Below are 22,647 nucleotides of genomic sequence, written 5' to 3'. Positions count from 1 at the left end.
TCAAGTTGAGAAGCCAAGTTCAAGCCAACTTGAGGATTGCCAGTAGTGACTGCACTCTTTTTGCTTCTGACAATCATAATCGCAATAACACGAGAGTCTTTTTGGTGTCCCATTTCCCCGTCAATTATCAGTCAGTGGCTTGGTGTGCGTTCTAAGCCTTTCAGCATTCACATTTGGACTTTCCGGGCGACTTTCCGCTTGCACGGTCGCCTTGCACCAACCTCGGATACGCGCCACGTGTGGCGGTGTTGCCTCACACTATTTACTGACTTCGATTCGATCGTTTCTGGATCTTAGCGGTGGTCTCCATGTATCTCAACATCGATTAGGAGCATTCACTCTATCCCAGGCCCGGGTAACGGCCACCAACCGCCAACATGTTGGAAGGTCTGGTCGCCAATCTACTGAACCGTTTCCTGGGGATGTATGTTAAGAACTTCGATCCCAAGCAATTGAATGTTGGCATATTCTCTGGCGATGTCAAGCTCCGGAATCTCGAACTTCGCCGTGAGGCCCTGGACCAGTTGCACTTGCCGATTAATGTGGTCGATGGTCGGCTTGGAGAGCTCACACTGTCGATACCATGGTCCAATCTCCGGGGCAAGCCTGTGAAAGTCAACATCGAAGATGTCTTTCTACTCGCTGCTCCTAAGGAGGAAGATCAGTTCGACGCCGAGGAAGAGGAGAAGCGAGCCGTTGCCGTCAAGCTGGAGAAACTCGAGAGTGCCGAGCTTCTCAAAGAACGTAACGTTGAGGGTATGAGTAAGGAAGAACAACAGAAGAATCAAAGTTTCGTATCCAGCTTCACCACTGCCATTGTCGACAACTTGCAGATCAGCATCAAGAACATCCACATTCGATACGAGGATGCAATCGCCTCACCGGATCATCCCTTCGCTGTTGGTATAACACTGAAGGAGATGAGTGCTGTTAGCACGGACGGAGATTGGCGTCCCACGTTCATACAGTCGACTTCGAGTACGACACACAAACTTGCTGTACTCAACTCCTTGTCCGTGTACTGGAACAGTGATGCCGAGCTGTTTGGTACTGGCAAAGGCAGTGATCAGGAGGCAGCAGCAGAGAAGCTGGGCACCGAGGAATTGATTCGTCGCTTCAAGGAAAGTATCGAAAAGACCGACAATTCGCAATATCTGCTGAAGCCGGTCAGTGGTCGGGCCGGGCTAGAGATCGACAAGACTGGAAGCACAGACCGTCCTCGAATGAAGGCGCGTCTCATGTTCCAGGAATTTGGTTTCGTTCTCGATGATGAGCAGTATCGTGATGCATTGATGTTAGTTGATCTGATGCATTATTTCATTCGGCACCAGGAGTACAAGAAGGACCAGCCCGTGAATACCCCCAAGGAAGATCCTCAAGCATGGTTGAAATTTGCAGGCCACGCTGTTTTGAACAAAATTCACGACCGGAACCGCCGCTGGACCTGGGACTACTTCAAGGAGCGCCGAGACATGCGCCTAAGATACATCGAACTGTTCAAGAAGAAGAAGAAAGAACAGCAGCTCACAGAGGATGAAAAGAAGGATCTCGACTCGCTGGAATACAAATCATCTTATGAAGATCTACGTTTCTGGCGGTCTTTGGCCCGCAATCAATTGCGCAAGGAGAATGTCGGTGTTCCGAAGCCTGCTCAGAAGCAGACATGGGGACAGTGGATGTGGGGTCAGAAGCCACAGGAGAGTGAAGACACTCAAACAGAGATGACTGAAGAGGATCGTAAAAAGCTCTACGAGGCGATCGACTGGGATGAGAAGAAAGCCATTGCTGACAGTGTCGATCTTCCCCGTGAGACCGTCAAACTGCAGATCGAGTCTGGTCTGCGCACAGGTAGCTTCACGCTGAAGCGCGATCCTCACGGAAAAGCCGCCGAGATTCTGAAGTTGGTGTTTGACAACTTCAAAGCCAAAGTACTCCAACGACCTGACTCCTTCCTCGCCGATGTAAATTTGGGTGGCTTTCGTGTCTACGACGGAACGACCGAGGGCACATTGTTCCCGCAAATTGTCAAGGTCAAAGGCGTCGAAGAACAGCCTAAAGACCAGGATGTGGACTCTGACAGCGCTGACATAGCTGATGGTGATGCTAAAGCGGACGAGGATGAGAATGGCCTGTTCCATCTCGTCTTCGAGAATAACCCACTGGACGAGAGCGCTGATACAGAAATCAAGCTTAAACTCAAGAGCCTCGAGTTCATCCACAATCCACTTTTTGTGGTAGAGATTGCCAGATTCTTCAAGCCGCCTGCGAGGCAGATGGAATCGATCGGAGCATTGCTGGAGACTGCCGGCGCTACCGTGGAGGAGATTCGACAACAGACTCGAGCCGGCCTCGAGTTTGCCTTGGAAGAACACAAGACCATAAATGCCAACCTTGACATTGCTGCGCCCATCCTCATCATCCCTGAATCCATCACCAAGCAGAGCGCGCTTTGTATGATCCTTGATGCTGGTCACGTCAGTCTACATTCCGAGGTAGTAGACAAAGCAACCCTTCAGGAGATACATTCGAAGCGAAGAAAACAGTATACCGAGCAGGACTTCCAGCAGTTGGAAGGGCTCATGTACGACAAGTTCCATCTACGACTCGATTCGACTCAGGTTCTGCTCGGTCCAGGTATTGAGGCAACAAGACGGGAGCTTGAGTCAACTGAAGATGCGCAGAATCTTCATCTGATTGATCGAATCAATATGGATTTCTTACTCGAACTTTCCATTCTTCCGAAAGCTCCAGACATCACGAGAACAAGGATATCTGGTACTCTTCCGGTACTTCATGCATCGATATCCGATCGCAAGTACAAGAACCTGATGAAGCTTCTTGATGTTGCCGTACCGAAGTTCGACAAGTCGACACCGGAACAGACTTCGGCGGACGGCCATGATGGCGGCAGGCCTGGCTCCGACAACGTCAGATCAAAAAGAAAGTCTGTAGCGCTCCTGGAAAAGAAGGATGAAGCAGTAATCGATCACGACTCCGACTCCGAAGAGGCATCTAAGCAAAAATCAAAATCGCAGAAGTCAGAGGAGAAGGAAAAGCCGCTGAACATCCACCAGCGAAACTTCGAACTTAACTTCAACATCGAGAAGCTGCAAGCATCTCTATTCAAAGCTGATCCTGAAGATCCCAAGAGGGACAAGCTCCTTGTCGAGCTCGTGGCTGAACACTTCGCTCTATCGTTCTATCTCCGGCCCTTCGATATGGTCGCAGAGGTACGGCTCGGTGCTCTTACTGTTGATGACCACATTGAACAGGAACCTCTGCCAGAATTTAAGCAGATTATCTCTTCCAAAGGCTTCAAGGCTGAAGAAGGCAAGGATCTCTTCAATGTCAAGTTCGTCAAGGTCAATCCGGAATCTCCAGAATTTCAATCCACGTACGAAGGCATCGCCACAAATCTCGACGTGGCAATATCGACAATAAACCTCATCGTGACAAGGAGAACTCTTCTGACTTTGCTTGACTTCGTGCTGGTAACTTTCACGAACCAGGGCGAGGCGCCGAAAGACACCAATCCGACCAATAACGCTAACAATGATGTCAAAGCGATTGACTCCACAGATTCTCAAGCGCCTCAGAGCGACAAGATACGGATCAAGGCCCAGCTGAGCAGTATTGCATTGATTTTGAACAACGATGGCGTGCGACTGGCGACACTCAGCTTGAACTCGGGCGACGTCGGAGTCTACCTCGATGCTCCTACCATGCAGGTCAAGGCTCGTCTAGGCAGTCTCACTCTGGTCGACGATATCAATCAGGGTGCGCCCGAGGATTCTCCACTACGAAGACTCATCGCGATCGAGGGTGACGACCTGGCTGACTTCAAATATCAAACCTATGATCCAAATCGTCAGGGCTATCCGGGGTATGACTCGGGTGTCTACCTTCGCTCAGGCTCAATCAAGCTCAACTTTCTGGAAGAGCCGTTCCGCAAGATCATGGAATTTGGCGTCAAATTTGGCAAAATGCAAGGTATCTTCAATGCCGCTCGACAAGCTGCTGCCAACCAAGCAACACAGGTCCAGGAATCTGCATCGAAGATGCATTTCGACGTACTCGTCAAGACGCCAATCGTTGTGTTCCCACGAGCTATGATTGATGATCGTCCACGAGACCTTCTTACAGCATACCTGGGAGAAATCTACGCCAGCAACAAATTCGTGGGAGTTCAGGGCCAGAAAGACGGTCCGTTGGTGAACAAGCTCACAGCAGGCATTCGACATATTCGTCTGACGACTGAATTTCACTACGAGGACGGACAATCTGAGGAGCTTGAAATGATCGAGAAGGTTGATCTGGATTTCAAGATTAGGTATTTGGAGCACCAAGACGGCCTCGAACGTCCGGATCTAGAAATCGATGGCAAGATGTCAGACGTCAATCTACGAGTCTCTCAGACTCAGATGAAGCTCCTACTCGAGCTATCGAAGACAATTCCGGCAGCCTTTGCCACTCAGGTCGAGACTGACGAAGAAATCGCGGATGAGCTTCCGACGACGCCCAACACGCCCATGAAGTCTACATCTAACGACCCAGAGCCAGCCAAGGAGGTGCCAAGAGCGTCACATCAGCTCCCGAGTTGAGCGGGAGTGACGAGACATGGACCAAGTTGAATCTTGTCTTTGAAGCGCCTCTTATCGGTTTAGAGCTTATTCTGGCAAAGGAGGACGAGCCGACTGGAGTCCTGGACTCGGCAAGTCTGTCAAAGTTCTCCTTGAACAAGACCAATGTCAAGATGAGGATGATGAGTGATAACGCACTGGAAGCGGAGCTGCTCGTACATTCCTTCACAATTCGCGACAGCCGCCAAAAGGACACAAACAAGTTTCGCAAGATCATGTCGCTGATCAACAACGATGTACAGCAGCAGTTCATGCTCAGTGTATCGATATCCGGTGGCTCGGATCGCCACATGATCGTCATGCTCACCATCGACAGCCCGAGAATCATCTTTGCAGTGGACTACTTGTTTGCATTACAAGCATTCGCAAACACTGCTCTTGCTGTGAACGATCCGCAGCCTATTGCGGAGGCCGAGGAAATCTACGATGACGACGAGAACGATGAACCTGCGAAAGCCACGCAGACGAGCACTGAGTCGGAGTCTTCCATGACGACCTCGTTCAGAGTTAATATCGTGGAAGCACAGGTCATACTGATCGCCAATCCGACGATCTCGAACACTGAGGCCATCGTCCTCGGGACCAAGGGCATCCTTCTGTCACAACAGAACTCCACGACCCTGCAAGTAACCAAAGTCGGCATGTTCCTCTGTCGTATGGACAAGTTTGAGACCAGTCGTTTACGGATCCTGGACGACTTCTCCATCAACATGTCAATGCAGAGCCGATCACAAGACAAATCGTCCTCTTTGACTTCCATGCACATTGAAATTGAGCCTCTGGTGCTAAGGCTTTCGTTGCGAGACATTCTGCTTGCGATGCAGATTGCTGCCAAGGCGACTGCAACGTCGTCGCAGGAGAAGATGCCTGAACACGAGGAGCCAAAGCGAATCAAGGACCTCAAAGCCGACTCCAAAGCGCCATCTACGAGACGGAAGTCCGCTGCAGGCGCTAGCGTGTCCCGCACGTCTCGGACGAAGTCAGTCGCTGCGCAGTCTAAGCAGACCAAACCTAAGGCGCAGCGAGCTTCAGTCGTGATGAAACGCGAGGAGATGGTCGCTGAGATCGATGGTATACGAGTGATTCTCATTGGTGACATGCACGAGCTGCCGCTGCTTGACTGGAGTGTCAAGAAGTTTGACGTGAACGTCAAAGATTGGTCCGGGGCAATGAGCGCCGACACCAACCTCAACACCTTCATCAACGTTTACAACTTCTCCAAATCTGCATGGGAGCCGTTGATCGAGACCATGGCAGCTGGGCTTCCATATGGCGAAAGAGCCAGAGCAGGATATGATGTCCGTGGAGCTGTACTCGCACAAGAACATGGAGTTGACAATCACGTCTGCCACTATCGCTCTTGCTTCTAAATCGTTCGATTTTCTGAGCACAGATGAAGACATTCTGTCGAAGCCACGTACAGCTGATGCACCGTATCGGATCCGGAATTATACTGGCTTCGATCTCTCGGTTTGGGCAGATGAGAAAAGCGAAAATGCTGCTGCTGCCAAGCTCAGTGACGGCGAAGAATACGCCTGGCGCTTCGAGGATGCGACTTCAATGCGTGAGAACTTGTCGCCAGAAGGCAACGCTGGACTGGTCGGCGTTAAGCTAGAAGGCAGTGGCTTCGATAGTATAGGCCGCATTCCAGTCATCCGTGAGGGCGAAACTCTCTATAATCTCAAACCCCGGAAGGACAAAGTTCAGCATCGAATGCTCGTGGAAGTCAAGCTTGGCACCGACAATGTCAAGTACATCACCTTCCGTTCACCGCTGCTGGTGGAAAACAAGACCCAGATCCCCATTGAAGTCGGCGTTTTCAGCCCAGAGGAGGGCACGCTGCTGAAGATCGAGAAAGTCGCGCCGGGTGAGGCGAAGCCTGCACCCGTAGGAGCTGCCTTTGTACATTCACTCATTTTGCGACCCGATCAGGGTTTCGGCTACGGCTGGTCGAACGAGCGACTCTTCTGGAAAGAGCTTCTGAATCGCAACACCCGGACAATCACTTGTCAGTCTGAGGGGCGAGACGATTCTCCTCCCTTCTACTTCCAGATGCATGCGTCATACGACCGGAAGGATCCCATGGTCAAGATCTACCCTTTCATGAGGATACAAATTACTGCACCCATCGAGGTCCAGAACCTGCTTCCCTACGACTTCAAATATCGCATCTATGACAAGAACACGAAGAAGGATTGGACCAACTTCCTTCGCCGAGGTGGCGTCAGTCCTGTCCACGTGGTAGAGCTCTCGCATCTGTTGTTGATCAGCGTTGACCTGGAAGATACACCCTACAAGCAAAGCGACTTCGCCATCATCAACAGTAACACACAGGAGGAGTTCAGGCGTGAAAAGAATTTGCAGCTCAAAGATGAGCACGGCAACAATCTGAGACTGAAGTTGCACTACACCAATGTCCCACACAGCGGAGGTGCTTTCAAAGTCTCAATCTACAGTCCTTATGTGATCCTCAACAAGACTGGTTTGGACATGAACATACAAAGCAAAGCCGTCTTTGGTGGCTCAAGAGCCAACCCGAGCAGTGGATTCGCTGGAAGCTCTGAAGAGGGCAAGGCCATGCCATATCTCTATTCTTATCCGACAGATGACCGCAAGAACCGATCTGTCATGAAGATTGGTGAGTCAACATGGAGCAAAGCCCAGAGTTTTGATGCATTGGGTAGTTCCTACGAGGTGGTACTGCCTGCTTCTTCGGGTCGCTCGGAAATGCACGTCGGAGTCGACGTGTCTGAAGGCGAAGGCAAATACAACGTTACGAAGGTCGTCACCATCACTCCCAGATTCGTTTTGAAGAACAAGATCGGCGAGAATCTGGAACTTCGAGAGCCTGGGTCGTCGAACATCATGAAGCTCAAGAATAATGACTTGTTGCCACTATACTTCCTGCGCCAGATTCAGGACAAGCAGCTTTGTCTTTGTTTTCCGGGCGGCAACAATCAATGGTCGTCGCCGTTCAACCTGGCGAATGTGGGGATGACACATGTGAAGCTAGCTAAACATGGTCAACGACAAAAGCTTGTTCGCATTGAAATCATTCTGGAAGGAGCGACTTTGTTCGTCCACTTCAGCATCGAGACCAACCACTGGCCCTTCTCCATGCGCAATGAAAGTGATACAGAGTTCCTTTTCTTCCAGGCCAATCCCAACGTTGGCGAAGATGAAGAAGAGGATCGAGGCAGTGGTTGGAAGCCTATCCGCTACAAGTTGCCACCCAGAAGCATTATGCCGTATGCTTGGGACTACCCTGCTTCCAAGAACAAAGAACTCGTCCTTACTTCGGGTGGTCGCGAGAGATACGTTAAGCTTGCTGAAATTGGCAACCTGATTCCGATCAAGCTACCGCCGAGAGAAGCTGGTGATCCCATGCGCATTATCGAGGTCAACATCGTGGCAGATGGACCGACTCAGACTCTGGTACTTTCGAATTACAAGCCTCAACGTTCACTTTATCGACAGCAGACCGGTATGTCGACGACCTCGCAGACTACTGTCAATCAGGGCTTCGAAGTCAAACAGATCGAGTCCGAGGTTACTTTCAAGGCAGAGCTTCGTCTGGCTGGTGTTGGAATATCTCTCGTAAACTCTAGCCTCAAGGAACTCCTCTATCTCACGTTTCGGGAGATCGAGTTCAAGTACGGCGACTCGAAGCTGTACCAGACCTTCAGTGCTACAACGAAATGGATACAAATTGACAACCAGCTCTATGGCGGGATCTTCCCGATCCTGCTGTATCCCAGTGTGGTTCCGAAGACCGGCAAGGAAATGGAGGCTCATCCTATCTTCCACGCCATGGTCACTCGAGTCAAGGACGATGCCTACGGTGTTCTCTACATCAAGTATGCCACGCTTCTCCTGCAACAAATCACGATTGAGTTAGACGAAGACTTCATCTTCGCTCTTCTCGACTTCACCAAAGTTCCGGGAGCTTCTTGGACCGAGGAGAAAGAAGGACGACTTTGCGATGACTCGGTGGATGTGCCGGAGCCGACGCGGGAAGAGGTTGGTCAAGACGTGTACTTCGAGCTACTCCATCTTCAGCCAATTCAGCTCGACCTGTCTTTCGTTCGAACGGAAAGAATCAACGCGGAGGACACGATGAGCTCGAACCCAATGATGTTCTTTGTCAATGTTATGACGATGTCTATTGGCAATGTCAACGATGCACCCATTAAGTTAAACGCACTGATGCTAGAAAATGCTCGGATCTCGGTGCCTGCATTGATCGCCAACGTCCGCAACCACTACACGCAGGAAGTTCTGCGACAGGTTCACGTCATCCTCGGATCTGCTGACTTCTTGGGAAATCCTGTCGGTCTTTTCAACAACATTAGTTCTGGTGTAGCCGACATATTCTACGAGCCATACCAAGGTCTGGTAATGACTGACCGTCCACAGGAGCTCGGCATCGGCATGGCGAAAGGAGCCAGCAGCTTTGTGAAGAAGTCTGTGTTCGGGTTCAGCGACAGCATGGCCAAGTTCACCGGATCGATCTCGAAAGGTCTCGCAGCTGCGACATTGGACAAGGAGTTCCAAGACCAGCGTCGCATGTCGAAGAATCGGAATCGCCCCAAGCATGCTCTTTATGGTGTGACTTCTGGCGGTAACGCCTTCGCCACCAGTGTGGCCAGCGGCATTGGAGGTCTTGCTCGCCATCCACTGGAAGGCGCAGAAAAGGAGGGAGCTTTCGGCTTCGTGAAGGGTGTCGGCAAGGGTGTACTCGGCCTGGCGACGAAGCCAGCCATTGGTGCTTTTGATCTTGCTTCAAACGTTGCTGAAGGTGTTCGGAACACCACAACAGTATTCGATGCCGAGGGCTTGGACCGTGTTCGACTGAGTCGCTTCATCGGCATGGATGGCATTGTTCGACCATACTCTCAGAGGGAAGCGCTTGGGCAGTTTTGGCTGAAGACTTGTGATGATGGGAAGTATTTCAACGAGGACTACATTGCACATCTGGAGCTCGAGGGCAAGGAGATGATGGTCTTGTTGACTTACAATCGAATTTTGATGATCCGGACTCGCAAGTTGCGCATGGAGTGGGATGTGAAGTTGACTGATGTCCAGACTATCAGCAAGGAGAGGACTGGCATGAGCATCGGTCTCAAGGGTGGCGCAAATGGACCTTTCATACCGATCTCTGAGCAGAGCCAACGTGACTGGCTCTATCGACAAATTGCGATTGGTAAGTCGAAGTCCTAAGAAACTCCGTTGACTCCCGCTAATTTGTTGAAGCTGTCAATCATTTCAACGACAAGTATAACGCGAAAGGCTAGGATACGACTGTCTGACCCGCATTGCGACCGGCGTTCGATCGATTACCACGAAGTTCTTATGTGTAACATCAATAATGACAATCATAATTGGGTTCAGCTGCCTGCTACTGTGGCTGCTGCCTCTCGAAGGTAGCTGGATGTGACAGAAGCTGTTCTTCACTGTTCAATTGCGCGCTAGGGGTTAAGATGCTCCTTCCGGATGGCCTTTTCTTGTAATCGCGCTTAGGTGTGGCCTTGCACAACTGCATCAACTCAATTGCATCCTCAAAGACCACACAAAGCAACTTGGCGATCTTTTTGGGTATTGTGAAGGATGAGAAAAGTGTCTGGACTGTTCCGCAAGATGTCGCTCTCACGTAGCAGCTCCAAGGCCAAGGCTGCATCTCCGTCTTCTGGTATGTCTGGTATCATGTCTTGTCGCGTCTTGTCATGCAAAAACTATTTATTCACACTAAGCCTCCACTTCAGCAGATTTCGAAGCGCAGGTTGATGTGGCTGAAAAACGACACGCAACGGAAGCCGCAGACTTGACTTCTGCGGGTTTCGACTTGACAGCCTACAACAACTCCCTGAACGCAGAGCGTCCGTCGCTTGTACGTACAAGTTCGCCTTCTTCAGACGACGGTGGTGCTCCGGCAGAAAATCTTGTTCCCGTCGCGCTCGACTCTCCAGGTGCAGTCCTCGCAGAATCTTCCACCTCAACCTTTGCGCCAAAGTGCTCAAGCAGCGATCCCCTTACACCAGCTCGCTCTATCTCACATACAATCGCAGAGGATCCGTTTGAGGACAAGTGGGTCCCGGCGAGCACTTCAACTGTCACGCCCTACCTGCAAGTCGACAATTCTGCCACTGAGGTCCGTCGCAATCCACACTCGATTGCTCAGACTGCCTCCGAAGAAGAAACTATCGCAGCCGAGTCGCCCACTCCGATCGCAACATCTCCACCTTCAACTGCAACCGCTGCTCCAGACGAAGCCACATCATCCCCTTTCGACCTAGTCATCATGCCGAAGAGACGCGCGGAAGACGAGCAAGCTCGCCCTGCTGGCGCTCTCGCAAGCGCTCCGGTGGAGACTACAGTCAAGATCAAGGGACGCAAGCTCCGCAAGACCAAGCCAAAAGACGCTACCTCCGAGGAGGCCTCCCACCGCACCAAGCGCCAGAAGCGTATCGATGCTGCCGCCGCTGCTGTTCCTGACTCGAGTTCTGATGACGATGCTTCTGTCAACACCGACCAATCCCTCGAAGTCGCCGCGCTGCGCTTCCGGTGCGAATCTCTCGCTAAGAACAACGCTGCGCTCGCCAAAGAGGTAATCTTGCGACTGAGCATCCCATCCTTTCCCGACACACGGCTAACAGTAATTGCAGAACACCACCCTTCGAAAGCGAGTGTCCGAGCTCAAGGGATGCGAAGACAAGGCATTGGAGCTAGAAACAGCTTGGATGGGACTAGGCCGCCGTATCGAGATTTTAGAGGCGGAGGCTGAGGAGCTGGAAGCAGCGAAGGACGTCTTGGAGGAGGAATTGCAGCGCCTACGGGCCACGAGTGAATAGGGAAAGTGATGGAAGCTTGGTCACGATAGGGAGGTCACGAAGCACATGCCAGTGGTTCCTGGATAATGAATGACAGCCATTGAATACGTGGGCCTTCGTTCGTGACTCGAGAATTACAACGCTGCCGATTGAATTGTTCACTTGACGTTCAGGTAGCCTGCCAAGAGGATCACCCGTGGTCGCCTCGCACGTGACCCACAACGCCTGGCTAAAACAAAATTATATATATTTGTGTGTCGAAATTTGGCTTCAACAATTGCTCACAGATTGTTCCGCAGCATCAGTGGTTTAGTGGTAAAATCCGTCGTTGCCATCGACGGGCCCCGTGTTCGATTCACGGCTGATGCAACAGATTGGAAGAATCTCAATTCTTTTTGTTTTTCCGCGGTCACCCACTGCGAAAATTTGTTTCTGGCTTTCTGGGCTGCTAAAGCTGTACGAAGAAAGGCGCATCGAACCACGGCCGACACACATGCTGTCCTGCCCGCTTACTGCTTCCGCATCCGCTTGCTGCTTTAAAACACTCAGCTCTGAACGCATCAGAAACTCCGCCCATTATCAAGGCGCTCAACCCGGCCCCAGCAATGTCGTGACCTCGATGCCGACTAAAACTGCACCACTTGTCGCACGAACGAGATGTTACGATGGGACCCCCAGCTGCAACGAAGGTTGTCTCGTGAGTCATACGACGCTAATGCAGGACCCCCAAACCACATTGCCAAGCTCGATGTTACATATTTAAGTATAGACGTTAGTGCCGGCTCCTCCTACGTGCATGTCCTTGTCCACCTGCTCACTCGGCCAAAATGCCTCTCCGCCTCTTCCCCGCCGTGGATGCCGACGCAACGCGTGCCTTCGAGATCGAGCATCTCGCTTATGCCAATGTCGGCGATCCTATCAGCTCTCTAATGTTCCCCGGTCCAATGCCTGCTGATGCCAACGACAGACGCGCAGAGGACGTGCTCAACGAGAAGGCCAAAGACCCAAGTACGGTCTGGATGAAAGTTGTTGATGACGAGCTCGACGGTTTAATGATTGCATTTGCCGAATGGCACGTCTATTCGGTGCCAGGTGCGGTACCCGAGCCGAAAATTCGGTCTTTCGGTCCAGGCTCGAATCCGGAGGTCTGCGAGTGGTTCCTTGGGACAATGGACCGGAGGAGGACGGAGCTGATGGGCGGGAAGCCACACATCTGTAAGACCTACTTTCGCATCACGTGCGATCGAGCACACTAACATATTGCTGGACAGTTCTGAAGTTCCTGCATACTGAGTAAGTCTTTCTGTCGTGGACCAACTTGAGCCGGCACAAGAGGGCCCTGACCCCGGGAAAGCTTCTGTTGTGGGCCTGCGGGGAAGAGCTTCAGTTCCGTTTCGATGCTGCCTTCAAGCATGGACTACTTTGCGGAGACAGGGCTGACGTTTTTCGCAGTCCGGCACACCAGAAGCGTGAGTCATTCCATCACGTGCAATCATGTACCCAGCTCCGGGGAAGTGAGTGATACGTTGAGCGCTGCTCAGAGCATAGCCCATGGGCAAGCGCAGCTGGAGTACCGCTTGCTCTGCCGTCTAAAGGCACACACTACTTCCGCGAGAGAAGGCTGACGTGAGTCGCAGGAGGAGCTGGCAGCATGTTGATCAGGTGGGGACTGGAGAAGGCCGAAGAGATGAAGCTGCCAGCGTATCTGGAGGCTTCCAAAGTGGGCAAACCGCTGTATCTCAAACACGGCTTCAAGGAGATCGATCGTATCGAGTATGATCTCAGCAAATTTGGCGGCGAAGGCATTGATGTTGTGGTCAATATGCTCAAGCCGTACTCCGATGAGCCATGAGTGCTAAGATGTTCGGGCCCGAGCACCCAGCAATTCTGCGTCTCCGTCTCGTCTCCTGATCTACTTCCACACACAGCACATCGCGCTGCGGCCATCCAAGACCACGCAGACGCCTCCGGTCGCGCCACAAGTAGGCGATCGCTAGTCCAGTCATGGCATTTGCGCACGATTCGGTGCCGACAGCTTTCTGCGGCGACCTGTCGTGAGGCTAGAGATTCTGTGGGGAAACTCACAGTGAGACACAACGCTATCTCTGTCCATGGGTGGATCGAAGGGTTGATTTAGAACGGCCAACGGGCCGTACAGAAAGAAATCGGGATTCTCGACGATGATGAAGTCATGGGGAGCTCGCTAACGCATTCCGACAAGTCTACGCTCCAGCGGAGCCTCAGAGAAAGGGTACCAGAAGTGTACAGATATCGGCAGCTTGTTCTATTATTCTACTTTCCGGCTCCATGGAATGTCCAGCGGAGAACGTGTGGGTGGAACCACGGCCTGAACGATTCTGGTCAAATGTGTGTGATTCCCACTTTCTCGGCAATCAGCCGTCCCTGTGTCTCTCCGCCTATGCCTCTCCGACTCTCGCCTGGCGGAGTCAAGAGCTCCCCGAGTCATCTTGCGTGTCCACGCGTGGTGTCACGCCTAGCCTTCACTGAATGTCCGTCGGCAGCACCTATACACCGATAGTTGTCAAAATGAGCAGGAGCTGGCGGCAGAGGCTAGTGGAGATACGTGCAGGGAAGACATACCACGACCCAATTCTTGTCCGCTGTGACCTCCAAATTCGCCGCGGCCTGGCCGGCAGAGTTCTCGCTGATCATTTCTGTCAGCTGCTCGAACGCAGAGGCCGACCGGTTGATCCACAGATGAATTCCTCCTTTAGAGACGTCGACGCCGTGGAATTGCATGTACCCGTCACTTCCGGGTGTATCACCTCCAACCAGTATGGGCTTCTTCCACTGGTCGATGTATGTCAATATCGCGGCCCATTTGCCAGAGAACCACGTCGCAGGCGTCCAGAGATAGCTACCAAAGATAAGATCAAGATTTGCCTGCTCATCGTAGTCGCCGTCCTCAATCTGCAGCCGAGAAGTCGTCAGCTCTCCGCTCGTGGCGTTCTTGAGCAGCGTCGTTACGCCGATGACATTCTCTGGCTTGACATTATAGCCGTACTTGGGGTCTGCAGCGACCATCCGCACGAGTTCCTCACTTGCTGCTGTTATGACGTAAACATCGATGCCATTGGCCATGAGGGCGTTGTAGAGCTGAACCTGGCCGGCGAAGATCTTAGGCGTTGAGACTTCATCTTCGACGATCTCGTCGCCGTCCCAATACTTCCTGTGAGAGATTTAGCAGGGGCATGCGAGACCCAGACTCAACCCACGTTTGGATGGTTCCGTTGAGCGCCATGACTTCGTCAACGTAGGTCTTCAACTCGCTCAGGGCGAATCCGGACCAGACCTGTGCGACCCACGGATAACAGACCAGGTCATCGATCTCGCAGAGGCGGTTATAGTAACTGTAAAGGGATTCTGTAAAGTCTTCAGTGTCCTTAAAGTCTATGCTGATTACACCTGTTAGACTGAACATGTATCTGGAAGAGCCAGAACCAGGACTTGATGTCTTGCCCGGGCCAGGCTCATGGGTTTACATACAGCTTCAACGCTGGGTCCAGGTTATCACGAGTGAGGATGCCCTTGTTCTCCATATATGGTAGGAGAGACTCTTCGAGATCGTATCGGTAGGAAGTGTCTGCAGATCTCGTTAGCTTCGGTTTGGGGATGAGTATATGCTTGAGGATGGGTCCTGAGGCCCAGCAAGAGGAATCTTCGGCCGGATACTCTGGCTAAGCCTCGAAGACATACGCTCCGGCAGCGCTCGATGCAAAGCTCACTCCCGGGTGTAGGGGTCACTGACTGTCCATGTCGAAACACCTGTCGTGAGCAAGATAGCGGATTAGTCTTCGGTCTTGCACAGATGGACAGGGGGATATGTTCTAGGACGTCTTTATGCTCTCAAACACCAGAGCATTCGAATACCCTAATGTAACTTTGCTCAAGTACTTACGCATAGTTGCCCTTGTTCGCATTCGCAGCTATCATGGCTAACAGCGCTGAGGCAGCCTCAGTGGGCCACAGAGAGAGTGTCGTGACGGGCGCCGGCCTGGTCAACTCGGCAAGGGCGAGCCATAGGGCACTGAGCGTTACTGTCTTCATGGTGGCTGGTCGTGATGGAAGGGCTGAGGTAGCTATACCAGAGCTATGGTCGCGTGCTCTCTTTCTTATTCTTCTCCAAGCCGTGTCGGTCTTCCCCGCCTCTCGCTCAGCAGTCTGCCTTGGCGCATTGTACCTTGCCTTGGCGACATGCTAGCTGCGGCAAACTGCAGTAGGCATGGTAAGCACGGCATCGGGTATCACATTCTTTCAGAAACCTCAGCAGTACAGGAGAAGGCTCCGTCACCACCCGAGACAACAGGTCGTAGCTCTGCAATTGAGCTGGTAGTCCGATGAAGTTGACATCCAGACATTGCCAGGACACGCTCAACATTCGCAGCCTGCGGCGTAGTTCGCCCCGAGCATCCACTGAAAGCCCGCTCATGATCATGATGGCCAACAGCGTGAACTCAGCAAAGACAGGCAAAGCTTTCGGCGTTGCCTCGCGAAACGCATGAGCCTCGTAGCCACTCAGCAGCGTTACAGAAACCTGGCCGCCACTTTCGGTGAACTCAAGTCCAGTCCTCAAGCTTGCTGAGATGTTGCTTTGGAAGGTCGAAGCGAAGTCCCGATATTTGCCTTGGAAACCCCGACAGGGTGGCTTGTGGCTACCAAGATAAGATATCTAGGTGGCAAGCTCAGCTTGCTGCATGGCGTCGGACGTCTTGGCATGTCTTGGCAGACGTAACCTGCGGATATCGCCCGTCCCAAAGCTTTCTGCAAGCTCGTTCAAGCATCTGAGCAGCCCATCGCCGGCGGAGCCAGACGCCTTTTCGAATCGTACGCGGAATGCCACGACGGAGCCAGACCAGGACCCACGTGTAGCCCGCCGTACTCTCGCGCACGCTGATATGCACGTGACACCACTACCACGACATAATTTGTGAGCACCTGTACGTCAGGTCAACCTGCGAATTGGCACATGGCTCTCGAGCACAATGTCTAAGAATCCCTTGAGCGCTTGAGGTCGCCTCATGGAGGCTCAGGCACACCCAGTGACGTCATTCGTTATAGCGCTGTCTACAGATCACGGCCGGGCCTGTAAGCCGACATCTAATGTCCTAGCAGTTGACTCGCCTGTCCTGGGTCTATGAGCGCTGTCACAATTGGTCTAACACCGTCCGATCTTGCCACTACATCAAATGCGGCCAGTGCGTTCGCCCACGTCGGGCAGCAGACAGAATACGATGCATGCTGCAGTTCACCTAAATTGCCGACACAGTTGTGGTTTGCATGACGTCGGCATGGAGGGCGGGTCTTGGTGTTGTCAGGTTTCATGGTCTATTCAAGGATGTGGAAACGTAGCTATGGCTTCTGGTCTGCTTCTGCTGGCATCCAAATCCCACCAATACGCTCCCTGGGCTCTTAGCACGCCACAGAGGTTTCCCTAGCTTTCCATCTTGCCCCTGGCCTCAGCGAAGGGTCACAGCGCCAACTTCTTCATCTTCAGGACCCCACCTTTCGCCTTCTGTGCCACACTGACGAGAAAGCGGTCTGTCTGACATCCCCACAGCGAGCCGTGGGACCTCGACGCCGAATCTCTGGCAAAACTTGACGGGTGCCTACTCTAGGATGAGACCCCTAGATGGCTGCATGGCTGCTGTGACTTCGTGAGGCTGGAGGCACGTGTCCCTGTCAAAGTCCTGCTCCGCGGCCATGTCGCCACCCTGCTCGCCCAGCGCGTCTTCATCGAGTTGGCGGCCCATCCTCAGTCGTTGCCTCTCAACATGCGTCTGCACCTGCGGAGTCCAGATGCCAGGGCAGTCTGGATCCGTGCTACTGGGCTGGACCGAAGACATTGTCCCTGTTCTTCCCCAGAAGCACAATATGGAGCAGGCAAGTCGGCATCTCGCAAAAGTCCTTCGTTCGTGCAATTTAGCCTTGTACATGAGGTGCCTGTTCCCGATGTATATGTGTCAGAGATGCTGACCACGAGTAAGCGCTGCTGCCGCATGCTACTACACGACATTGGCCTCACTGGCTTATTCCACCATCTTGAATCTCAGCAGTATATTGCTCCTTACAAAGCCTTGTCGATGTTATCATCATCGGCACCTCAAAATTGCAGGGTTTCGCGACCGCAAACGACGGCACTCGGACTTCTGGTAGCTCCCAAGGCACGATCGATTACATCTGTCTCGAGCTGACAATCATGACGAGGTCTACATCAATGAGAGTCTCGATCGGAGATGGAGACACTGTCTGACCTGGCCCAGCACGTAATGCTCCGAGCGGCTCTGTCACCGGGTCGCTTGTTCCTGTATGCAGTAGTGGGTGTCCAGCGGGCAACTATCCTCCAGGCAACATCGCTTCAATTGTACGAGGTGACTGTGACCTTGCGTCAAAGGTGCTCCTGCTTCAGAAAGAGGCAGCTTACGTTGTTGCTACGGGCGCTAGACAGGGAGAAGCCATCAGCTAGGCGAGTTGGGCGGCTATCACGGTGCTATCGTCTGCGCAGCACATCCAATCCAGGTCTGATAGTAGGCTGATGGCCAGATTGCGCATCCTGATAATTGCGGAAGTGATGCATAAGGCAAAGATTTCCGCCCTGGGAATTTTTCTCTAATCAGCCGCAGCGAGAGCCCGGAGCACTGCAGGACGTAATTGTGACCCAGTCGGTGAATGCCCAAGTCTCTGCCCCTGCCAGGAGGGTACACCTTGGCATGTCCCACACGCAACACGCCCATGATCACGGGTGACGAACACCAAAGGTCGGAAGACCGCTCGCTGTAAGCTGTGAACGCATGAGACTTGACGCAAAACAAACATGGTGTGAAGTAGAGCTCGAATTGAGGTACTTGATAGGCATAGGCCACTTCCCGAGTGGACTTGCGAGAAGTGCGGGAGAATCGTCTGATCAACTGGGCATATTCTACCGTGTATGCGGCGGTTGAAGTGCCATAAGCGGCAGGCATAGAGCCTCTTATACCCAGGGCTACAAAGCAGGCCAAACAGCACGGGCTCTCGGACGCAGTGTGAAGTCTGTAACAAAGTCTGCGTAAATCTTCGTGTTTGGTGCATCCAATGATTCATGGTGTCGATACGCCCAGGTATATAGCGCTGCGCATTAACGAATCGGTCACTTGAGGCAGTGAAGTAAAGTCGTTTGAACGTCGATTTTTCGAGTCACTTGTTTTACGTCCAATTCCTTTGTAATTAGCACCATTCTACTCGTCACCATGAGCTCGTTAAACTGCACTACTTAATGTCCTTATAGTATTACTATGCGTTAAGATACAGCAATATTAAACTTGTAGTGGGTAGTGAAGCTAGCTTAATATAGAGGTTAAGTCTACTATTTCCTTTAGCCTTGTACAGCCTTGTTTAATTGTAGTCTTAATCTTAATTCATCTCTTATACTACTACTAATATACTATAGTATAATAACTTAATAGACTATAATAAATCAACTTAGATTAACTTGTTCTTAATAGTATTATAACTATTAGATTATAGTGATTATAATAATATTCTTAATATTAAATTTAATCTATAGGAAAAAGAGCTAAAAAATTAACTTATAGCTAACCTTACTAGAGACTCCACTAAGAACCTATTAATATTTAATAAAGTCTACACTTATAATAGATCTACTACTTCTAATTCTTAAGATATAAAGTTAGTATCTAGTGTAAAGTAACTATTAGCTTATACTCTATTAAAATATACTAGTTTTAACTTCTCTTAATTAATATTTATAGAGCTGATTTAGAAAGTTTATAATTAGTAAAGTAGGAACTCCCTACCTAAAGATACTAGATCTTAACTACTTTAAGAATAATATTATTAATATAAAAGCTAGTAGAAAGACTTATAACAATATACTTAACTAGCTTAGTCTATAAGGCTATAAAATATCTAATAAAACTCTATACTAGTATCTAAAGAAGTAGAATATCTATATTAAGACTAAGACTAATTCTAATAATCTTATTAATACTATTTAAGATCTTTTTAATACCTACTAATATATATCTCTCTTTAATACTACTATAGCTTTTTAAATTACTAATTTAGAAGACTAATATCCTACTATAAGATAGGTTTAAGAGATCTATATCTAATAGTATACTATAATAGATTAAGATATTTAATAAGAAGAAAGATAAGACTTATTATATAGAGACTTAAAAATTAATATATTAATTAATAAATAATATAGATTATCTTTATAGCTATAGATAGATATAATAGTATCTACTTTAGACTCTTGATTATTATAGCTAGTAATAGAATATATAACTTGTTATTACTGAATTTAACTCTACTAGTCCTTATCTATATAGCCTTACTAGCTACTATTAGATAAGAGTCTTATAGTCTATAAGTAATAGTCCTAATTATATCTAGTTAATTAATAGATATAATAAGTTAAGTAGATAAAGCTTCTAGATCTATATTAGTATTAATATCTATTCTTATAAGTATATCTAGATATACTATAGTAATACTATATAGCTATCTTACTATAGTATAGTATTACTACTTATAGTCTAAGATATTATATATAGATTATAGTTTAGAGATATTCTTAATAACTATAGTCTACTACTTATTCTATATTGTTATACTAATAGCATAAAGAGAAGTAATAATACTTAAAGAGATAAATAATATTAATATCAAGACTTGCTATAAGTAGAGTCTCTCTACTAGTAATATTTAGATTAAGTATTCTTAGAATACTATAAATAGGATTATAACTAGAATATAATATAATCTCTTTCTTTATCTAGAGAAGCTAAAGCTATTTATATATAATTTAAATTAACTTGTTATATAGTATATCTTTATACTACTTATATAGTAAAAGTTTATAAAGTATATAACTATTAAGAATAAGTATTAAATAAGATTAACTCTAAATTACTAATATTATATACTAGATTAACTAAATAAGCTTTATATAAGTCTACTCTCTTATAGTAGTGCTTATTATATACTAACTATAGTAGAGTAGAAATAATAACTAGTATAGTTTAACTTTAATATCTATTTAATATTAGAAACTATTACTTGATTTAATTGATATATATAATAGATTTATCTCTAGTTAATTATATAGAGTAAGTTCTTTATACTAGATTCTAAGATAATTAAGTACTATTTATAGTAGTACTATAATCTTATTACTATTACTTAGACTTATTATTATAATACTATAGAACTAGAACTATAGCTTATATTATATAAGTTTATTAATAAAAGGGCTAGTCTAATTAAAGAGATCTATACTACTTAGAGAGTAGATATAGTTATAAAAGATCTAGTTTATATAGTATTATAATCTTATTATAAGTTTATTAAGATATAAGACTTATTACTAATACTTTATAAGTATATCTCTACTAATATAAGTATATCTATATTAATCTTAAATTAATCTCCTCTTCTTACTACTAAACCTTATAAACCTTACTTTATAGAGCCTTAGGATCTATTAATTCAAGAGCTATTAAGCTATCTATAAGTGTTTATTAACTATCTAGTAATACTCTATATACTTAGTATATTAGATTGATCTTAAAAAGACTTCTTAAGAAGTAACTTTATAACTATATAATATTAATAGATCTATTTAGTCTTAATAATCTATTCTATCTAGTTATACTAGAGATTAGTTATATAATATTACTATCTAATATATCTTATAGATACTATAAGTTTAGTATAGTAATATTATCTAGCTCTCTACTTACTAGTTTAATACTATTAACTATAGTAGTTATCTTAAACTCTATACTCTTAAACTTAAGTTTATCCTTAATAATATTCTCTTTAATAGGGCTATTTTTAATCCTAACTCTAGTAGTATACTATCTAGTTAATTAAACTATAGTATTAATAGAGTTTATCTATAAGTCTTAAATAAATAATACTCTTAAGTAGAAGAATTAAGTTATTAATTTATAGAAGTGAAAAGTATAAGAACTAATAACTAGATAAGAGATATTTAGTATATAATTTCTTAAGTATCTTGTAGAGTTAAGTAGGAAGAATAAGCTATATAGCTATATAGTATTTAATATAAGACTAGTATTAGAGATATTTTATAATTAGCCTTTTATATATCCTAGTCTTATTAAGCACCTAATTATATATAGAATTAGAGTAATAGAAGGCTTTAATTATATCTATAATATCTACTACTATCTTTACTTCTAATATAAGTACTTAGATAAGTATAATAAGAAGAGTAATTAGGCTCTAGTAAAGATCTATAATATAGTAAAGATAGATCTAGTCTACTTTAAGTCTTAAGAAGGATATATAACTATTACTAAGATTATATAGAAGTAAGAGTATCTTATTAGTAAGTCTTATAATAGTTATTTAATAAGTATAATCTAGTATAATAAGAATAATAAGTTTACTAATATATTATTACTTAAAATAAGTATAGTAAGTAATAGTAATAGATTAAAGTTAATTAATTAGTAAAAAGAGTCTTATTAAGATAAGAAATAGTAGGAAATAGTAGGAAATAGAACTAGAACTATCTCTATTACTACTAGATAATAATATTAAGTCTATAGATCTAAGTATAACTAAACTAAGTAGTGATCTACTATTTTATATACTATTAGCTACTTATTATACTCTATTAATAAGTAGTCTACTCTCTTTCTAGGCTAGGAAAAGGAAGAGATTAGCTTTAATTAATTAAACTATGGTGTTCTAGCTACTATCATATAATAATTATAGTAGAAAATACTTTACTAACTTATTAATCTACTAGAGATCTATCTAAAGATTATTTTCCTGAATATATATATAATTAACCCTCTTATAGATATTAGAATATACTAATTTGTACTTCTTTATAATCTTATTTAGTCTACTTATATCTTGAAATACTTATATTATGCTTTAGTATAGCTTTATTTCTTAGCGCTTAATAATAGTGAGGTCATTCTGTGATATGTGTGAAAGTGTCTTAAAGAACCTTAAAAATATGGTGTATAGCCTTATAAAATCTGAGGGTCAGCGAGACAAGCTTTCACCACGGCCAAGAATGACTGATTTGTCAATGCGCAGCGCCATAAGGTACAGCCACACTGATCATCCTTGAGAGCAATCTCCGCGCGGTTGAAAGTGTCGCTTGCCTGCTGCCT

The 22,647-nt window shown here is 47.2% G+C and overlaps 4 protein-coding genes across 4 annotated transcripts; 3 read left to right on the top strand and 1 right to left on the bottom strand.

Moving 5' to 3' along the window:
• Positions 1–377: 377 nt before the first annotated feature.
• Positions 378–9,934, top strand: AB675_10577 (Vacuolar protein sorting-associated protein 13; the record flags this gene model as incomplete). Its single annotated transcript, XM_018139359.1, has 4 exons — positions 378–4,534; positions 4,555–5,845; positions 5,898–9,843; positions 9,894–9,934. The coding sequence occupies 4 exons, from the start codon at positions 378–380 to the stop codon at positions 9,932–9,934; spliced, it is 9,435 nt and encodes a 3,144-aa protein (XP_018000826.1).
• Positions 9,935–10,277: 343 nt separating this feature from the next.
• AB675_10576 (uncharacterized protein) lies at positions 10,278–11,488 on the top strand (the record flags this gene model as incomplete). Its single annotated transcript, XM_018139358.1, has 3 exons — positions 10,278–10,329; positions 10,403–11,244; positions 11,303–11,488. The coding sequence occupies 3 exons, from the start codon at positions 10,278–10,280 to the stop codon at positions 11,486–11,488; spliced, it is 1,080 nt and encodes a 359-aa protein (XP_018000600.1).
• Positions 11,489–12,294: 806 nt separating this feature from the next.
• AB675_10575 (uncharacterized protein) lies at positions 12,295–13,319 on the top strand (the record flags this gene model as incomplete). Its single annotated transcript, XM_018139357.1, has 4 exons — positions 12,295–12,682; positions 12,739–12,760; positions 12,920–12,936; positions 13,105–13,319. The coding sequence occupies 4 exons, from the start codon at positions 12,295–12,297 to the stop codon at positions 13,317–13,319; spliced, it is 642 nt and encodes a 213-aa protein (XP_018000732.1).
• Positions 13,320–14,038: 719 nt separating this feature from the next.
• Positions 14,039–15,535, bottom strand: AB675_10574 (uncharacterized protein; the record flags this gene model as incomplete). The annotated part of the gene is made up of 5 exons (XM_018139356.1): positions 14,039–14,657; positions 14,704–14,883; positions 14,975–15,071; positions 15,237–15,253; positions 15,387–15,535. The coding sequence occupies 5 exons, from the start codon at positions 15,533–15,535 to the stop codon at positions 14,039–14,041; spliced, it is 1,062 nt and encodes a 353-aa protein (XP_018000877.1).
• Between the last annotated feature and the right edge of the window lie 7,112 nt (positions 15,536–22,647).

The sequence above is a fragment of the Cyphellophora attinorum genome (assembly GCF_001299255.1).
Source record: "Cyphellophora attinorum strain CBS 131958 chromosome Unknown Contig11, whole genome shotgun sequence".
Taxonomy (NCBI): Eukaryota; Fungi; Ascomycota; class Eurotiomycetes; order Chaetothyriales; family Cyphellophoraceae; genus Cyphellophora; species Cyphellophora attinorum.
This window is presented reverse-complemented; position numbering and strand designations above follow the sequence as displayed.